The sequence below is a fragment of the Oculina patagonica genome, chromosome 4, assembly GCF_052425735.1.
Source record: "Oculina patagonica isolate OP01 chromosome 4, crgOcupat, whole genome shotgun sequence".
NCBI classification, from domain to species: domain Eukaryota; kingdom Metazoa; phylum Cnidaria; class Anthozoa; order Scleractinia; family Oculinidae; genus Oculina; species Oculina patagonica.
In genome coordinates, this window is record NC_135761.1 from 18,480,773 (window position 1) to 18,499,919 (window position 19,147).

At 38.8% G+C, this 19,147-nt stretch overlaps 5 protein-coding genes and 2 long non-coding RNA genes across 11 annotated transcripts in view; 4 read left to right on the forward strand and 3 right to left on the reverse strand.

Annotated features, from left to right (window-relative positions):
* LOC144651893 (collagen triple helix repeat-containing protein 1-like) lies at window positions 1–18,845 on the forward strand. 2 transcript variants are annotated; one of them, XM_078511958.1, is made up of 4 exons: window positions 1–357; window positions 515–895; window positions 2,430–2,858; window positions 18,770–18,845. In XM_078511958.1, the coding sequence occupies exons 1-3, from the start codon at window positions 349–351 to the stop codon at window positions 2,781–2,783; spliced, it is 744 nt and encodes a 247-aa protein (XP_078368084.1). In that variant the 5' UTR covers window positions 1–348; the 3' UTR covers window positions 2,784–2,858; window positions 18,770–18,845. The 2 variants fall into 2 exon arrangements, with proteins under 2 accessions (XP_078368084.1, XP_078368085.1); XM_078511959.1 differs by having other exon boundaries at window positions 2,430–2,862; window positions 18,770–18,841.
* The window catches only part of LOC144651817 (collagen triple helix repeat-containing protein 1-like), a 75,758-nt gene that overhangs the window by 34,374 nt on the left and 22,237 nt on the right, over window positions 1–19,147 (forward strand). The window contains exons 3-4 of the mRNA XM_078511833.1: window positions 17,765–18,115; window positions 18,329–18,726. Coding sequence (XP_078367959.1) covers window positions 17,765–18,115; window positions 18,329–18,685 — 708 coding nt within the window. The 3' untranslated portion in view covers window positions 18,686–18,726. The remainder of the gene's footprint in view (window positions 1–17,764; window positions 18,116–18,328; window positions 18,727–19,147) is intronic.
* LOC144652027 (uncharacterized) lies at window positions 3,304–3,847 on the reverse strand. Its single transcript, XR_013570436.1, has 2 exons — window positions 3,502–3,847; window positions 3,304–3,449 (listed from the first exon to the last, which is right to left on the reverse strand). It is a non-coding gene; the product is annotated as an uncharacterized LOC144652027 (long non-coding RNA).
* Window positions 4,568–7,783, reverse strand: LOC144651618 (uncharacterized). Its single transcript, XM_078511558.1, has 3 exons — window positions 7,731–7,783; window positions 7,595–7,683; window positions 4,568–5,476 (listed from the first exon to the last, which is right to left on the reverse strand). Exons 1-3 carry the CDS (start codon window positions 7,781–7,783, stop codon window positions 4,653–4,655), a joined length of 966 nt encoding a protein of 321 aa, XP_078367684.1. The 3' UTR covers window positions 4,568–4,652.
* Window positions 11,715–19,147, forward strand: part of LOC144651950 (uncharacterized) — a 39,896-nt gene continuing 32,463 nt past the window's right edge. For all 4 annotated transcript variants that reach the window (XM_078512028.1, XM_078512029.1, XM_078512026.1 and 1 more), the window contains exon 1: window positions 11,715–11,904. In XM_078512028.1, coding sequence (XP_078368154.1) covers window positions 11,884–11,904 — 21 coding nt within the window. In that variant the 5' untranslated portion in view covers window positions 11,715–11,883. The remainder of the gene's footprint in view (window positions 11,905–19,147) is intronic.
* Window positions 15,393–19,147, forward strand: part of LOC144651862 (collagen triple helix repeat-containing protein 1-like) — a 16,075-nt gene continuing 12,320 nt past the window's right edge. The window contains exon 1 of the mRNA XM_078511913.1: window positions 15,393–16,089. The gene's annotated coding sequence lies outside the window, so the exon portion shown is untranslated. The remainder of the gene's footprint in view (window positions 16,090–19,147) is intronic.
* LOC144652030 (uncharacterized) overlaps window positions 16,421–19,147 on the reverse strand; it is a 32,932-nt gene continuing 30,205 nt past the window's right edge. The window contains exon 2 of the long non-coding RNA XR_013570438.1: window positions 16,421–16,599. This is a non-coding gene — a long non-coding RNA (uncharacterized LOC144652030). The remainder of the gene's footprint in view (window positions 16,600–19,147) is intronic.

Here is a 19,147-nt window from a genome sequence, read left to right on the forward strand (position 1 = left end):
TCTTTGCAAAAGTTGTCTCTCACAAAACGTGAAGTACAAACGTTTTATTGTTGCAAACGTAATTAAATTTCTAACAACTTCCTGTTTGTAAACTTTCTCTGCAGCAGATCGTAAGAAAGGGGATGGCTGCTATTCTGTTCAAGCTCTCTGTGGCCTCTATGTTGTATGTGATGTCATGCGTGGCCGTCTATTGCGATGCGGCAGAAAACAAAACCGGAAAACAACCATCGTACATTGTGGTATGTTGTGTGCGTCACATTAAAAAATAAATGTCTGGTTAACCCGGCCTAATATTCACTCCTCAGGTAGTCTTAGTGTTGAGCTAACAAGATAGTGTTCAACGGATGGATGGTAACGGTAAGAACTATAGTGCAGCAAAAACTGAATGGTTCATGTTGATTAGTTTCTTTAATAAATTCGAGGTCATAAAGATATACCCAAAAAGAATTGACGTTGCCCAAATTTTGGGTTTTTCATTTGGATATCTCACAACGCATTTCTTATTTCATTGTAGCGGCCTCCTCCATTCTGTTATGGTGGTATCCCTGGTATGCACGGCAAGCCTGGCTCTCCTGGGGTTCCAGGCCCTGCCGGTATGCATGGCAGGCCTGGGTCCCCTGGGGCACCAGGCCGTGATGGCCGTGATGGCCGTGAAGGCGCCAAAGGTGACCAGGGTAGCTCAGGGAAGACTGGACCCCAGGGATCTCCTGGTATCAATGGAAAGGATGGTTCCAAAGGAGACTCAGGCGCCCAAGGCCCTCCTGGTCAAAAGGGGCAGCGTGGAGAGAGTGGAACGAGTGGAGTCCCTGGGACACCTAAAGCGATGCCTTATAAGAATTGGAAGGAGTGCGTCTGGCAAGACTTGGATGACGGCAAAGACCATGGTCTGATCAAGGTGAATATTTTCTTTACTTACAAAAGGTACTTCCCGCACAAATAGGTTCATGTGCAGATTCGCAGCTTTTTATCCATCTGCAGGTGAAAGGTTTTTTTGCTGGAAGGAGCAAAACAGCGTATACACTCATCCTGATCCTGATGTAGCTGGCTTGGGATATCTGTAGACTGTTTTTTTTTTTTTAAATTAGTTAATATTATTATTTTAAAAAAACTTACAGATTACATAAATTTAACATTTTTGCTATATTACACATTACGCTATACAATGCTTATTTTAATCCTACATCACATTAATATTTACTTTCAATATTAAAACGAAACGTACCTGCTTGCATAAATATACACTATAACATAGGAGTAAGGTAGCATTGAGGATCAAGACATACAGTGTGTTTCTAGTTAAGCTATGACAGTCTCACGATGTTCTAAGACAATTAGAATATTGCAGACTAATTCTTCTTAGCTATGTCAGCCTTGAGCGTTTCAGAATGATTAGAAAATTATTTTATTCTTGGATGAAGCAAGAACATTTCTTAAAGATAGATTTGTTGCAAGAGATCACGATATATATATAAACATATCTTTAAAGTTCTATTTTTTCCTACACAAGGGCGGTGAAATGCACAAATTGGTTTCTCCTAACGTTTAGTGAACAAGTATATAAAGACAGTATTTACCAATGAACATAAAATGATTCAGGGTTAAACAAAATGGTTTTAAAACACCATACATCATCTCATATTTAGTAAGAATAAGATTTTTCATGCAAAGAGAAGAATACCAGTTTGTCACAGTCGAAGCCATACTCAATAAGTCGTATGAGGAGGAAAGTTTTTGCTTGTAATCAATAAATTGTAAAGTGTTTTGCAAGACAATATAGCAATTTCAACGGTACAGGCTGTGGTTTCTTGTGAAATTGGAAGCTTAATCAGATCTTTTCAGTGTTGGGGAATTGCAGACAGTAGGCCGTAAGAAATTACATTTTGGCTGAAATTTTTGTTGAAAACAGTCGAAAGCTAGAAATTGGCTTCCATTCTCGTCCGAGAGACAAGACAGGTTTTCAGTACAGTACCAGCTTTTATAAAACACAGACAACTTACCGGTCCTTATGAACCTGTTGTGCCAAGTAATTTGGTTAAGAGATTCCATGTTTCCGTAAGGGACGGTGAAATTCAAACTACTTTGGCAGTACGAGATAATATTGTTAAAATTTCGGAAGCTCTTTATTCACGTTTACATAGTTGATGTCGTAATTGCAGCGAAAGAGTAGTGAGCCAACTACATTGGAAAGCAGAAAGTTTGGAGTTATCTTACTTTTCATGATAGTGGTCTTATTTTTGGCTGTTTGTATTTCCGTATCTAGTCAGATGTTATATTACGACGCTGGCGTTTCAACTGCGCTACAAACAAAGATCAGTTTAAGAGTACCAGGATCAAAGGCTTATTTATATCTCTTAGAACAAATGAGCATTTCAGAGGATTATTTATTAACTTCTTTAATTTCCTTTTTATTGATCATCATTTTTCCACAGGACTGTGTGTTCACTAAGAACTTTTCTGACACAGCTCTCCACGTTTACTGGACTGGTGTTCTAAGAATCCATGCCTGTGATGGATGTTGCAAACGCTGGTACTTCACTTTCAACGGCGCTGAATGTGCAGCTCCCCTGCCAATTGACGGTGTTGTGTACATGCGGACTGGAAAGAATAAAGATCTGCACCGTGTCCGCCATATTGAGGGGCACTGTAACAACATCCACAAAGGCAAGGTGCGCGTTGGATTTTGTGTCGGAAATTGTAAACGTCATGGAAATGCCGACGCCTACACAGGCTGGAATTCAGTGTCCCGCATCTATGTTGAAGAAGTTCCTAGACCTCAGGCTTAGATCCCGAGAAAAAACATCCATTCCTGCATAAACGCTTTTAAGGGGACTGTGATAAATTGCTTTATTATAGAACGAGTGGGTCGTTTCATTACAGGGTGTACTTTGTAATTGTTTCACGTCTGCTGTTTTTAATTAAAAGCAGGGAGATTGTCAAAGAAATGGTTGATTGTTTGTTCTATCCTCGAATAACTTTCTTTATGCTGCTCCGATGGACCTTCCCCCAGCCCCTTCCCATCCCCAAGAAGTGGTTGCTCAGGCCTACAACTCTTAAAAAAGCTGGCTACGCCCCTGCTCGCGATTAAATAAATCGACTTAAAGGTCTAATATAGTTGGAGTTTACTCCGGAAGTTTTAACGATTCCCATTGTTAGACACTGTGAGGAACTTGGTGACTTGATCTACTGACGTTTTACAAGGAATATAAAATCGCACAACATATGGCGAAAACACTGGGCGCGTTTTTCATGGCATAAAATGGAATTTTTAGCGTTCGAGTGAATAAAAATTAGCCAGAAATGAAATGCAACTGAGCACCTGGGTGAGCGGGTGAGAGAGAATGCGGGGAGGGGGGGGGGGGGGGAAGGGAAAGCCAATTTTAGACACATAAAGATAAGACCTGTAAGAGGGGGGGGAGGGAAAGCCAATTTTAGACACATAAAGATAAGACCTGTAAGAGGGGGGGGGAGAGAAAGCCAATTTTAGACACATAAAGATAAGACCTGTAAGACACTTGTTGGAAATTGTTGCTGATTGAACATAAACAATTCCAATTCTCCCTTTCACTTCACCGGTTTGGCTGACCGAAAGGTCTTTGTTTTTACTCTTTGCACCTTCTTCACTCTCCAGCATCTGCTGCCAGGAGCTTCCATTCCAAAGTTCTCTCGAAACCGTTCAACATGGTAACTCGACGACAGTTCAGCGCCCATCTAAAAGGAAACACCGTGTTCTCGTTTCTAATAAAGTCGCGAAAATAAACACTCAGTGAACCAAACAGAGATATGATAGACGGGAGTTTCTTTTTTCTCCGGAGGGAAGATAGTTCCTCGTCAGTTCTTGAGGTGAGAAGAGATGCGCGCAAAAACATGAGAAATTCTCGCGTTACACGGTGGGCACAAAGTGACCCAAAAACGCTCACCTTCATTCATCTTTTTCGTTTTTGATACTGGTTACCTGCAATTTTGCATAAATATAGAACTCGTCATTCTGAAAAATCGTATGTTTTTTGTTTTTCGAATTTCGAATTTTTTGGCGGGAAAATGACGTCACAAAGTTGGCGCCAATTATTTTTTAATTAGTATGGAACATTATTTGACAGTTTCTGAAAGAACTTGTCGCAAAGATCTTGAAACTGAAAAAAATTCTGAGATAAGTCAATCTAATCAAAAGTTATCGCTAATCGAAGTTTGAATTTCCCGCCATTTTGTTACTAAAAGTAGCTCAAAATGGCGGAAAACTCAAACTTCAATGCACCATAACTTTGGTTTGGATTGACGTATTTCAGAATTTTTTTCAATTTTAGAATCTTTGCGACAAGTTCTTTCAGAAACTGTCATAAAATGTTTCACATTAATTAAAAAAATGTTGACGTCAACTTTGTGACGTCATTTTCCCGCCAAAAAATTCGAAGTTCGAAAAACAAAAAACATACGATTTTTCAGAATGACGAGTTCTATATTTATGCAAAATTTCAGGTAGCCAGTATAAAAAACGGAAAAGATGAATGGTGGTGAGCGTTTTTGGGTCACTTTGTGCCCACCGTGGTTATATTACGATATTCGATCATCCCTGCCATCCCAGATAAATTGACAAGTTCTGGATTTCGCGTGTCTTTCATCGCTCTGCTGTCGAGGTCAATCTGGTCACTGATACTTCAACAGTGTAACAGATGCGCAAATTCCAAATTTCGCTTTGCCCAGTTTAACGTCTGAGTCAACATGACCGCGTGAGGATTGGTGTCCTTTAAGAAGCATTTAAACTTTGTAAGTAAAACGGCGAGGGGGTAATAGTCCCACAAGTTGGAAGTAGTGATGCGGTCATATTTGAGATTGACAGGAAGAAAAGCCTCGATATCCAGAATGTCAGCTAAAATCAAGCGAAATTTAATCTGATTCCTCTGCAGTTTCTCAACGGCCTGGTTTAAGATGTTCGATAAGTAGATGCTGTACATCTCTGGTAGAGAATCAGCATGGCAAAATTTCTTCATCGCTTTGTAATCCCACCCACTGAAAGGAAGCACATCCACCGGTATGCTGTATTGAAATTCGGAGTTGTCGGAAAGCCGGAGGAATCCGCGGCCCATCAAAGTAGGGTTTTGCTGTGTAAGAGTTTCGCCTTTTGTTGTTGACGATGAAAAAATCCCTGTATCAAAATATCGCTGAGCAGAAAGTCTGTGTTCTTTTGGAATAGCGTGTATGTAACGTTTAATTCCACTTTCCCTTTGTAAGTCACGAGAGTTCGCCTCTTGTCTCAGTTCCTCTACCCACGATCCCTTGCGGTGTGCCAAGCGTAGCCACGCGACCCAAACGTCCTTTAGCTGACTCAACTGGTCAGCAGAAATCTCCATTACGCCTTCAGTGAGAGTGCGCAGTTCGGCAGTTGTCACGAGGTCGTGAAGTGCTGACATCAGCAAGTCTCCTTCAGAAATATACAGTGAATACCAAACACGAATGACTGCGTCAGTTACACAATTCCCCCCTGCAATCAAAGAAAAAGAACAGTTATTAAGGCTACACAACTACCATCTGGAACTCACTGGATCTTACTTTACAACTTAGTAGAACTATTTCATTTTTTTTTAAAAAACATTAATTGTAGAGTTTTTAAATTCGTGATTATCTAAATTAGAATGAAGGGAGGCTAGTCGGGAGTGCTAAAAACATTATTAATTTTAGTATATTAGTATTTTATTGTAGTATTGTAATATATTGTCTTCGAAAAGCCCCCTTGGGGAAAGATAATAAAGGATGTATATGTATGTCTGTCTGTCTGTCTGTCTGTCTGTCTGTCTGTCTGTATGTATGTATGTATGTATGTATGTATGTATGTATGTATGTATGTATGTATGTCTAACTTGATTTGACAAAAGGTGTCTCCCGAAATTTGACATGACACCGTAGTTCTGAAGCCCTATTTCTGTAACGAACGCTGAATGAGGGCTAATTTTAGCTCAAGTTTAACGTAAGGTACTCTAGTTTATGTGTTTTTTAACCAAAAAGACTGCATATACGGCATTTTGTTTAAATCAAGAATTCTATCAATTTAATTAAGAGTGTTTACAACTTGAAATGTGAGTCAAAATTAATACCAAGATAGACATAAGAAAACACTCGGCGGAGAGCTGAACTGTAGCTTTCTTAAAGCATGCACGTCTCAAATAAACTGAACTAAAGCATTCTACATCGACATTCGATTCAACTTTAAGCAAATCAGGCGAAATATCTGAGGAAGCGGGCATGTGTTATCTCAATTGTCAACTCCATTGTCGCGGCCGGAAATGCACACGATCGCATCGCCTCCCACTAGCGAATCACAGAGAACTATGAACTATGAGTGTTAGCTAGGCGGAGAACGCCTAAAATTGAGGAAAAAAGAAAACTATGTACTCACATCAGCGCTTGAAGCGATTCCTTGGCTATCGATATCCACTCCAACATGTTTCTTTTAGAAATAACCGACAATGTCCCGGATGTATTTGAATGTCGTCGAGCGCGTAACGCCCGCTTCCCAAACTTCAACAGTAAAAAACTAAGTCTTTAGCCACGGTAAAGTTCAAGCCAAATATCGTTATGACCGCCCTCAAATCAGCCCGTATAGTCTAGTTCCGAGTCCTAATTGATGTGGCTAAAGACCTTTGCTGTCTAAAGCAAGCTCAACATTATCTGTACCTGGCAAAACGAGCCGACCGGTTATCTGTGTTTAACCGCCTAAAGCTCGGTTTGAGGTACGATAACAGCCGACGCACAACTTGCAAATCGTAAGACTTTCACCTTCACGGGACTTAATGATGTCCTCCGGCAAACTTCCTTTAGACAGCAGAATGGAAAGCTACAGATCACAACTGTTCTACTAGTTAGCGCGCGCAACTAAAATTCAAATGATAGAGAGGGGTTGGAGTTAGAGACTGGGCTAGACTAACCACAAGTAAATCTAGAGGGAGGGAGACGGGGGGGGGGGGAGAGACAGGGAGGAAGAAAAAAAAAGTAAGATTGAATTCACTACATTAGACAGGGCGACATTTCATTGGAAGAAAGCCGAACAATTCTCCGTATCCTCAAAAAAAAAAAAAAAAAAAATGAAACCCCATACATTTCTTAACAGCCCGATAGCCACCTTTTATCAAATCAAGTTAGATGTATGTATGTATGTATGTATGTATGTATGTATGTATGTATGTATGTATGTATGTATGTATGTATGTATGTATGTATGTATGTATGTATGTATGTATGTATGTATGTATGTATGTATGTATGTATGTACACTACATAATTTTCGTTCCTTTTAGCTTCCTTTTATTTTCCGGACACAGAGGTTTGGTCCGTGATCACGGCTACCACGTTAGAAATTGATGCGACCACCTCGCGCCGGAAAAGCAGGAAGGGGCGGAGGGGTCTTCTGTGTAATAGTTGAAGGGAGGCTAGTCGGGAGTGCTAAAAAAACACCCTTTTACAGATAGATGATAGGCCAAAATCCACATCTAAGACAAATCAATTTCTTGGCAATATGTTGCTGTTTATTTGGGGGCTTAATTTGAACGTATCCTAACAGGTATCATAATATAAACCAATGGTGATAATTTGACATGGGACAAACTAAGCGATACCAAGACAAAGTTTCCGATCCCATAAATGATACGATGAGCATCCCAGAAGTACCCATCTAGCTTGACATTTTCAAGACAGCTGCAAAGAAAGGAGGTTCAATAAACTGATTTGTATGTAACCGTTACCTTTGTACAACATGAACAGAAGCAGGACTGTTCTGGCGAGAGTACACGGACATATGCCGTTCAACACGAACGTTACTTGCTGTTTATAAACATCAGGTAAAGATGCAATGGTCAGCAGCACATTCCTGGGATCACCTACTCCACACAACAACAAAGCAAGCGGGTTGGAATACTCCTCTCCTTCGTTCATCGACAAGTTAATCAGGTCCACAGCCGGTACATTACCCCAGTAATATGTAGGAACAAGGCCGGCATTTTTCTGTTTGTACTCGAAAAACTGCTTTATGCGGTCAGCTAAATCAATTGTTTTCTGTAGAGTTTCTTGACACAAAGACCTGTGTTGTGGCCAATGGCTTCTCTGGCATTCGACACTGCAGTAATTAGCATTCAAGCAATTAGAACACTTCATCATTCCTTCTCGTTCAGCACCGCAGCCCAAGCATTTCGTCTTCAACACCGCGTCATCACAGTCAGGTTCATGTCGCCACTTGTCTTGTTTTTGACATCCCTTGGAGCAGTAGAATGCCACTCGGCAACGCGAGCACCGTTGAGTGCAAGGTGACTCACAACGCCAGCAGTGTCCAGCTCTGTTCATGTCACTATCAACAGGAAACGCTTCTGCACAAGAGAATAATTATAATAAGTGTAAGTGCACACTGCAGCGAAGAAACAGGCAATAAAGAGCTCTAAGTTAAATCTAATAGTGACATAGTCAGCAACTATAAATACGTCGCGGTAAATCATTTTAGAAAATAAATGCGTCTTCGAAACGTCGTTATGGCAAGAGATGCGTGCCGCTGTCAGTTATTTTTATATGTTCACGAAATAATAATTGGATAGATACAATCTGGGATTGACCAAGTGGAGAGGGGTACGCGAATAGGTTCGTAGGCTCGATTTCCGCCGCCTTCTTGGGTCCGGTCTTTGTCTTTCGGGGGGATGACCGCAGGTTCATTTTCCCGGCTCATTTTTTAATAGGTTCTCGGATCGACGGATTTCGAATTAAAACGCGCCCAGATTGCGGATTTTTTGCGATACATTGAGCGGATTTGCCGACTTCGAAAATTCAGCGGATCGTGGATTAGCTGAGAATTTTGGCGCGGATTCCGGACTCTTTATGTCAGGCAGCTTTGATCGTGGATAAGTTCGGATCACTTTGGTCGGTTCTCGGTGGCGTGTTGGCGAAATTGACGCAAAAACAAGCGAGGAAAAGACTCTTCTTAAAAAATTGACATAAAAACAGCATCTACCGCCAGACGCAGTGAAACTATACCACACAAAGTTTTCAAGAAATGTGTATTCGGACTTGAATGAAAATAGTGACGGATTTACGGATTTGACCAAAAATAGTACGGATTGGCAGATTTGCGTACCAATATTCACTCCATCCCAAGTGATTTAACTCTTAATTTGATTCGATGAATTTGTGCTCCAACCGAATCTGCCAACTCTCCAAAGTCACCGCTGTTGGCGTCTGACTGACCAAGATAAAATTCAAATTTCGGTCGAATCAGACACGAGTACTTACATCGCATTACTTTGCAGTCCTTTGTGGTTTATCCTGTTTCATCTACTGATTCTGTGACACATTTATCGATTCTGTGACATTTAAGCGATCAATGATCATCAAAACTTACACCAAACATCTCTTTCTTCGTCAAACCAAAAGGGCGACGATTATGTTCGACTGCAGCTCTGTGATCTATAACTGAACAGACCCACGGCAAAATGGAATCTATTTGTTTTATATAATAACACAAGACTTCAGCACACTTCAGTGTGAGCAATGCCGCCGTGCCGATGAGCAAAGTTGTTTTGATTTCACTATTAAGTTTTCGTTAACACGAAGCACTGTTAATCCGATTGAATAAACAGAAAAATAGTCGATTGAAAGTCAATGAAAAAACTAATCTTTATTCCGATTTGGAAAGTTGTTCAAATCTGAAAGCATTAACCGAAGCAATCAACCGCAATTCGTTTGTTTCCCGTGGCGTCGTCCAACTGTACAACATCGGTCAAACTTTCATACAGATTTCGGATAGTTTCTCGAATAATTCACTGTCTTCTTCAAGCTTGTTTCGCCCAGTTAAATGCTTCGAAAGGTGAACGATGCTTGGCGTATTGTTTCTCACTGAAGATTTGTAATTAAGCTGAACTTTTTTGCTTTGTTGTGGCCCCGCAAGTTTGTAAAACTTTGCCGACAACTCTGATTTGGACTATGAACTCTGATCACGTGCGCGAGTCACACCACCGCGTGACGTCATCCATGTGTCTGTACTCTAATAGATCATAAGTAAGAACCAATCAAAATGCACGTAGAATTCAAGTTATTATATAAAGTATATTAGATAACAATGAATTTTCAAAACGTAAATTAAAGACCAGGAACATTGGCTGCGGTCACATCTAGACTGCTAACTATAGTTAAGACGGCGTTAACTATAGTTAGCTATTTCGGTAATGTGACCGCTTCTCTGTTCACCCTAACTATAGTTAGAAAATTTAAGCCTCGCTGATCCAAAACAATACAGACTAACTATAGTTATACCCAGGCAGGGTTCATGGGTTAGTCTTAAGTTTACAAACGAAAAACCAATCAGAATGCGACAATTCTTTTCGCACGTGGGAGATAAACATAGTAAATATGCAAAACAAAGCATGAAGGGAAGAAAAAAATGAAAAACAACATGCCAAGAAATAACATATCAACAATGTTAGCAAAAATAAAGCTTAAATTCTTCGGTTCCTAGCATCCTTACTGCATTTTATTTTCTTCAACGCCAAGATGCCGTGCAAAATTAGAAAAAAAATAGAGGAACAACTAGACACAGATCAACAACAAGGGCTGTCATGAACTAATTTAAATTCAAAAGCTAATCAGAACTAACTATAGTTAGCGGCATTGGTGTAACTATAGTTAGGTATGACGCCACGTACCTTGAGACTAACTATAGTTAAACTTAAGTTACGTCGTAGATGTGACCGCAGCCATTGGTTTGCAGTAAATGAAAAGACTAAAGTTGGTTATACCGCAATCTTCATGTCCCTGTTTCACCGCAAGATGAGGTAGAGTTCTTCTCAAACGGTCCTTGTGTATTGACAGGGCCGTTGGAAAAACGCAAGAAACTCTCTTCTTGAGCAAGTAAAATAGCATGTATTTCAATCTTCAATGAAGGCTGTACACAGAGGCTGTCATTTGGCCGACTTTCAGTAGTTTAGACTGGACCCCATCGTGAATATTCGTGCAGCTCCGCCTGACGACACCAGTGGTTGGAAGAGATGTTGTGCAGTCTTGTACATAATTAAGGTTAGCTTAATAAACGCTGTCATGTCTTAACTGTTATAAAGTCTATTTTTAAAATCTATGGCGGGTTTAAAAGGTTATTAAGTACAATAAATTTAAATGAAAACAGCCTTCAAATGACTCAATAGTAATGGAATGTGCTTTTTTGTCGAATTTCTGCAAGCTTTTCTATCATTATATGACGAGTGTCCACTCATTTTATTTCAGTTATTTGTAGACAAGACCTTGTTCTAAAAAATATTAGCGCGTCGACTTTAGATCAGGTCCCAGTTTTGCGAATTCGTAATTTTTATGGAGGCACCTCACGAATGGCGTGCGTGGCATCGAAAAGAAGGTGTACGAAAAAATCATAACTAATTTAGTGAAAATCATGTGCTACATAAATAAGCACCAGTGAAGATCATACATGCTTGAATTGAAAGCGAGCAAAACCTCGTGGGAAAATTAAACTTCCAGGCCAGACCAGTACTAACTTTTCAGAATTCCAAAAGTGTAATTTTTGGCACGAATTGACTCCCAACCTGCAATGATTTGAAGTTGGATTTAAAATAATGGCTAATCGGCCTAGTCCTTTTGGCGTTCCCCCTTTGCCGCGAAAATAATGCGATCAAGGTCCTGGGAAAAAGATGTGACGTAACGTAATGTGAGTCACGTGTTAGTAGGTAAAGTACACCTCAGCACTATGTTGATGGCCGCTGAAAAGGAAATCGTTAAACCAACCAAAGGTTTTGAATCACTTTTAGTCTGCAATATGATAAGAATTCAAGCATTCTCCAAAAAATTCTATATTAGCCTGTCCCAGGCGTTCAGTGGCCTATGTTACGTGAATAGGCGACACGACGTGGAGAAATGGTGGACAGTGGAGCAAAGGTAAATAACTGAAACTTTGATTGTGTTCGATGAAAAAGTATAACCACAAGAACACTACTCGAGATAGCAAACTTTTTACAGAACGGTGGATAATTTATTGAATTGTGTTTCAAGATCGAGATATTTATATCAACCGGGGGAAAGACATGCATATAAAACAGCGACAAAACTCGAGTTACAATGTGAATTGAGAAATACTGTGACCATCTCTGTCAAGTAAAAAGCCATCGATAATCAAGTTATCGTGGGCTTCGGTGATGTCCAGTTACAGACTGATCAAACCTCTTATTCTAACGCAGTCAAAAGCGAACAGTCAGTTCCCAGCATATTAGAATTGACCAGAAGAGAGTCAAGATGCTTGCAGTGGAATGAATATTTGGATAATTTGTTTGATTTCGAAATTGGAAATGACTTATTAGAACTTCCCATAACTGAATTAAGAGTGTCGTCTCTCAATTGAATAAACTACTGCCAATTGACAAGCTGCAACCAAACAGCTGATCACGGTTGCAGAACGCGATCAATAGATACCGATCAGGTCCAGAAACAAGAAGTAACCCAGCAAGTTCGAGTAATAGAAATTTTCGTCGACTGATACCAACTGTACCGAATAAGAGCCTCATCCTCCCCCCAGAATGTAAATGTCGTGTATTTCCCATCACAATGTCATCTATTTCTTTAGCTGTGCAACCACCCACTGCTATTTCAGGCTGATGATGCGGGGCCACGTAAGATATCGACCAACAGAGAGATTCTGTTGCACATGCTTATCGCGCGTATGATATTAGTTTTTAGTAAATGAAATGTCAAACACGCGATGTCAATTAAAAAACCGAACTCCGATCTCCAAAATAGTTTTATGCGCAGTTGTGGCAGGATATTCAACCGTTCAGCCTAAATTATTTTATTATCGTATCTAAGCACCCCTTAAGCGATCTGGTGGTACGGAATCGGTGATCGCCGTGAATAAATTCAAAACTCCAAGCCACATTCAATATCCTTCGGCCCAAACTCGTGAACGCCCGGCGTGAGCGCAGCCAAAGCTAAGCGCGGTCAACAAATTTATGGATGGCGAGAGTTAACAAAAAAGGGAACAGAAGATTATATTTCCGATATTTCACTTAAAACTGGAGAGTTGTATAAACTCAGTCGTATCGCAATTTCAATTTAGTGTAATTATATAGTGGAGCAAGCAGGATACATGTGCCCTAAAGAAGAAGAAATTTCAATCATGCATTCAAAAACCGATAGGAAGTACAAGTCCCCGACAATACGAAGCCTGGAGTAATCTATTGGCTGGATTCTTGAATTTATTCGTTAAGCTTTGGGAAAAGAAACGATTTCACGAATAATTTAAAAAATAAATATTGCAACATACAGTTTACTGTGTTAAAATGAAATTATAGAAAACGCAGTTGTGTACATTGCATGACATATTTATTACTACAAAAATAGAAAAACCTTAAGAAACCAAACAAACCCGTGGGACTGAACAATTTTGATCAGTAACGCCAAAGATTCGATTGTCTTGAAACGTCATTTTTTGGATAACTGTTGTTATATATATAGACTTTGATGGGCATTTTATGATCAACCCTTTTGTAATGCATAGGTGACCTCGTGACAAATGGGCAAACTTTGGATGAATGAGCTGAATACAATTTCTCTTTGGCCACCGACAAACAAGTCAAAGCCGTCTGTGTTTACAAGCATGACAAAACAAGATTTGTTAACCTTTGTCATTTCAAATTCTCAGAAAAAGAAAATGTTTTTTATATAATTACTCTTGAAGTACGAAGAGATAAAAAAGTATCATTTGCCAGTATTAGTTTGAAAAATTTTAAAAGGGAAATTAATTATCTTGGATTAAAAAGGAGAAAGAGCCGCTAAATTATATTTAATTCAATTTTAGACTTTTATAGTAGAAATACTGATCTATACTACGAGAAGACCTTTTCCGCCTACCGTGAGGTTTATATTAATTTGTATCATGCCACGAGAATCATTTTTCTGCCAAATTTTGACTGTTGCACTGTGCTCCAACAGGGGTCAAAACAGAAGGGTACTAATTAATAATGCAACCAAAAATATTGATATTGAATAATTTAAAATAAGGGAAGGAGTGTTTTGTTTAATTTCCTACAACAAGTCACGTTGCGGTTTAAGGTCGCTTGTTTTGGAGCGTCGGTATTTCCGGCGAGTCGTAACTTTCAGGATCTGTTAACAACCGTGAAATTTTATCACTTTTTTCAGGGGCGGTACTTTCTGAAATTTATGGTGGTGCAATACTTCAATTAAGGGAATGGAGCTAGATCCAGCTACAAGGGAATTATATTATAGGCCTTTTCAGTTCTCAAGATATAACAGCCGAATTGCGATAGTTCTTTTTAGAGTGTACCAATCGCTTTTTAATTTTCGTTACAAAAGCTCAAATTGGCGGCAACACTAAGAAATCTAATTTTAACCCTTCCATGTTTATATATCCTTTCGGTGGGTGATTCTTTCGAAATGGTCCCTGCAGTGGACAAATACTGAATTAAAATGTACGGCTAACGAAAACACGTCACAGCTGCATGTCTACACGCAACAAAACTGTTATTTTTCTGTTAGTACGGTAAATAAATCTATCATGAGATCCAAAGTTAAAAGATGTTTAACATTTTTAAGAAAAAGAAGAAGAAAAACAGCCTAACATCACAATCACCAAATTTCGCCATTACGTAGTTCAACTTATAAGAGGTAGAGCTAAACTTAATAAAGCGTTACAATTTGCTGCACCAGGAGGAAAAATAAGTGTTTTATGCCATTTTATAAACTGATCACATCAGTGAAGTGTTTGATTGCTGGTATGGGTGCAAACATTTTTTATGAATTTTTCAGTAAACTTCTGGTCTTTGGCAAAATAAAGCCGTTGCAAGATAGAGAAGGACTCTTTGAAAATGGAACTGACTGGCAGATTTAATTTTTAACCGCGGTCACATAAATCCATAATTATTACATGCACGCTTGTATACATTTTTTATGTGTGGTCCAAAATTATTTAGGTTTGCATTATTTAACGGAAACACATTGACACTGAATGATTTCACAACCACGTTTCTCTAAATAAGCATTCCTACACATTCCTTCTTAGTCTACATGACCACCACATTTATATTCTTTTCGTGCAGCACAAGTGTATCTCAAGAGTCTTCTAGCTGACTAACAGAGACGCACTAACTTATGTTTATGCTCTGCTTTGATACATTCCCAAACAAATCCAATTTTTTTCAATGTAGTGGATCAGAGTTACTACATCCACAACAATGGATCAGGGAATCAACCAATTGAATTGTGGCTCCTTGTTTCAAGATAGAGTTCTTGCTGTAGACTGATTCTAACTTATTCACGAAAAGAAACGTTTTCGTAAACAGTTTTAAAAAGTAAATATCGTATATTGAATAATACGAATAGACGGCATGTTTACTAAGCCAGACATCAAACAAACCCGTTAGATAAAATCATCCGCAAAGCCATGAACTTCGTAAAGAAAAAGGTTCGATCACCTTGAAGAGTCTAATTTTACTAAGAAGACATAATATCAGCAAAGTTTCCAATCTAAAATATATGTATACTTAATAAAAACAGTTTTCGAAATCCAGCTGAACAAACTAAGAGTGACCTGATTTCCATACATTTCTACCTTTCCTTTTGACAAGCAAGTCAAAGTCGACTGTATTGACAAACTTACAAAAACAAGTGTCGTTCACTAGTAACCGTCAGGACCTAGTGAGTCCTCGAAGAAAAGAAAAAAAGGGGGAATTGCTTGTGGTAAAAAGTTACCAAATCGTCCGCATTTTTTCCAGTTGGAAACTCTGCGAGGTCTTGTGTAAAAAAAAAAGAAAAAAACTACGGCATAATCCCTACTCTGAAAATAACTTTGTATTTGTTTGCTTCAACGTAACAGGAACTAAAAATCTTCACTCTAATTGGATAAAACCAAAGCAACTGTCATACACATTATCATTGATGTAACGTTCTATTGTAACAGCTTGACTCATGGTCAACAACAAACTGGTCCGAACACGAACCAAAGTCAACACAAAGGCTGAAAACACAATTGTACACGTAGCTTACTTATCATTCCTTTACAGTGAGTTGTTCAACAGGTACTTGGAACAGAAAAGCGACCCTTCGAGCATAGAGGTATGACCAATTTCTATTTTTTTGCTGTTGTTACTTACAAAACAGTTCATCGCGATCTATCGCCTGTGAAAAATTGAATTCGATGGCCCGTCTAGCTAACCGGCAAATTTAACCTTCTCACACACAATATAGAAAATTTGCGTATTATTTGTGTAAGAATATTGAGTTATCCACAAAAACTGAATAAGATCGATATAATTCTAGATTAAAACAGAAATCACTCGACGCTCCAAAATGCCTATGTTGCTGATACGTATACTTTTGAACGGTTTTATATATTTCTGCATTACCGGGAATTTTTGTGGGTTCTGCTACAAGTGTGAAGCTGTGCACAAGAATTTCAGCAAAAAATGTTGATTCAAATCCAAAATTTCATCAGCAGTTTTGAAATAAGGAAAAGAAAATCATCGTATTATTTTTACACTTAACAGTTAACACATCACAGGGAATAAGGTTATTGAATGGAAATTCTTCAGGAGTTATATTCCTACTCATTTATATCACCACTAGCTTCTCGTGAAATTCTTAGACTACCGTGCGTCTAACTAGTTTTAATTTGTGACTGAAAAGCGCCACTTGCTCATTAGAAAAATATATTAAAACAAAATTTCGAATAATCTTCTCATATTTTCGTAAATAAAAAAAATGATTGTCGAAGTTTGTAAAGGAAAATGGGGTTAGAATTTGGCCATGCCTTCATCATTGCGTAAATGCGCTTATATTTTACTGAGTAGTAATCTGCTCTTTGTAAACTTTTTCTGCAGCAGATAGTGAAGAAGAAATGGCCTTCATTTCGCATAAAGTCTCTGTGATCTCCTTGTTGTCTCTGTTTGCGATGTCATTGTTGGTTTACTGCGCCACAGCAGATAACAAAACCAATCAACCATCCTACAAAATGGTAAGTGACATCTTTTTTGCGTTACGTGTCAAATGTTCATTTCTTAGATATTACATTTCTTTGCAAATATTGATTGTAATGATTTAATTTTGGTCATATAGATCCGACCACGTGGCGATGGAATGTATTTATAGTTTTGACATTTTGGGACTAAAACAACTAAGCCACGCAGACAATCCGGACTGCTTGATGACTATTTTTGTTCCTCGCTTATAGGCTAAAACTGTATATATAATTTGAGAATAACTGTGCCGAAACTAAGGGTAGGAAAAGGGAGCTGATTCTACTAGAAAGAAAGATAAACAAGCCGTGACCTTTTCAAGACCAAGGATGTGCTAATTTTTTATCTAAAAGGGAGGAACAAAATATTTTATGCCAAATGAAATACAAAACCTTAAATCTACAACAACAAATTTGATGTCTTGACATATCCATTATCTTTGAACTTTTAAACTTTTCACTGCGGAAATATTGCAAAGTCGATCTTTGTTATAGTAATGTGTGCTTCCAGACAGGAGAATTGGACTCAGTACATACAAGCTCATATCATAATAATAAATTAAAGCACTGTACAAGGGTAGTGGTAAAAGATTTATTCATGTTTATATCTATGATTCATAGCTTTAATAACTTGAACTTTAACTCATAAATAAAAAAAAATTAACAAAATCTAATTTGCAAGAAATCTCGTATCCTCAACTGACGTTGCCAAGATATCTGTCTTAACTAGCTTTATCCTGATTTAAATCTTAAAACTCTTTTCTTATTCCAACTCAGCAACCTCCTTTCTGTTATGGTGGTATCCCTGGTATGCACGGCAAGCCTGGGTCTCCTGGGGTACCAGGCCGTGATGGCCGTGATGGCCGTGAAGGAGCCAAAGGTGAACAGGGTAGCCCAGGGAAGAGTGGACCCCAGGGACCTCCAGGTCCCCAAGGAACTCCTGGTATCGAAGGAAAGGATGGCGCCAAAGGGGAACCTGGAGTTCAGGGTCCTCCCGGCCAAAAGGGGCAGCGCGGAGAGAGTGGATCAAGTGGAATCCCAGGGACTTCTGGTGTGATGTCTTATAAGAACTGGAAAGAGTGCGCATGGAAAAACTTGGATGACGACAAAGACAACGGTCTGATCAAGGTGAATGTTCGACAACTGCTAATAATTGTTAATTGGGAACTTGAAATTAGTTAGCATAATTTTACTAGAGAAAGCTTTAAACACAGTGAAAGCCATTATACTCAGGTCAGAAAATTCTGGTCATTTGCTTCCTATAATTTCTTCTGTTGAAATAAATTATTATTTTTTTATTTCCTTTGTTGTTCATTTAAATTTTTCTTTGTATTTTTACAGGACTGTGTGTTTACAAAGAACTTCTCTGACACAGCCCTCCATGTTTACTGGACTGGTGACCTAAGAATCCACAAGTGCACAAGTTGCTGCAAACGCTGGTATTTTACTTTCAACGGTGCTGAATGTGCAGCTCCCCTGCCAATTGACGGTATTGTGTACATGTGGCAAGGCAACAATAAAAATCTGCACCGTGTCCGCCATATTGAGGGGCACTGTAACAACATCCACAAAGGCAAGGTGCGCGTGGGTTTCTGGGTCGCTAATTGTGCCCGATACAAAGGAAACTATGACGCCTACACTGGATATAATTCAGTGTCCCGGATCTTTGTTGAAGAAGTTCCTAAACCTCAGGCTTAGATCCGAGACAGAATGTCCATTCCTGCATAAACGCTTATAATGTAAACAGCTTAATTATGCTTAAACGCTTAATTATGTAAACAGTGGTTCCTTTGATTACTTGGTGTGCTTTGTAATTGTTTCTCGTTTGCTGTTTTAAATAAAAGGCAGGAGGATTGACATTTTTATTGTTATTCTTTCGAAATACCCTAAAAAGATATGTCCGAAATTGAACGCAGCCACGAAAATTACCAATCAGGAAACAAATTTTGCTCAGACTGAGAACTACCTTGTGAAAATTACCAAAATTTGTGAAGGTACAAAGGAACTAGATAGGAAGTTCACACTGAGGACCCTGACAAACTGCATGATCTTGAAAAATTTGCGGCAATTCAGAAAATTTATAAAACACATGTCCACAGTGACAAATTCGAATTTTTCTTTAAATTTAAGAAAACTCAAAAAAATACTTAAATAGAAAAA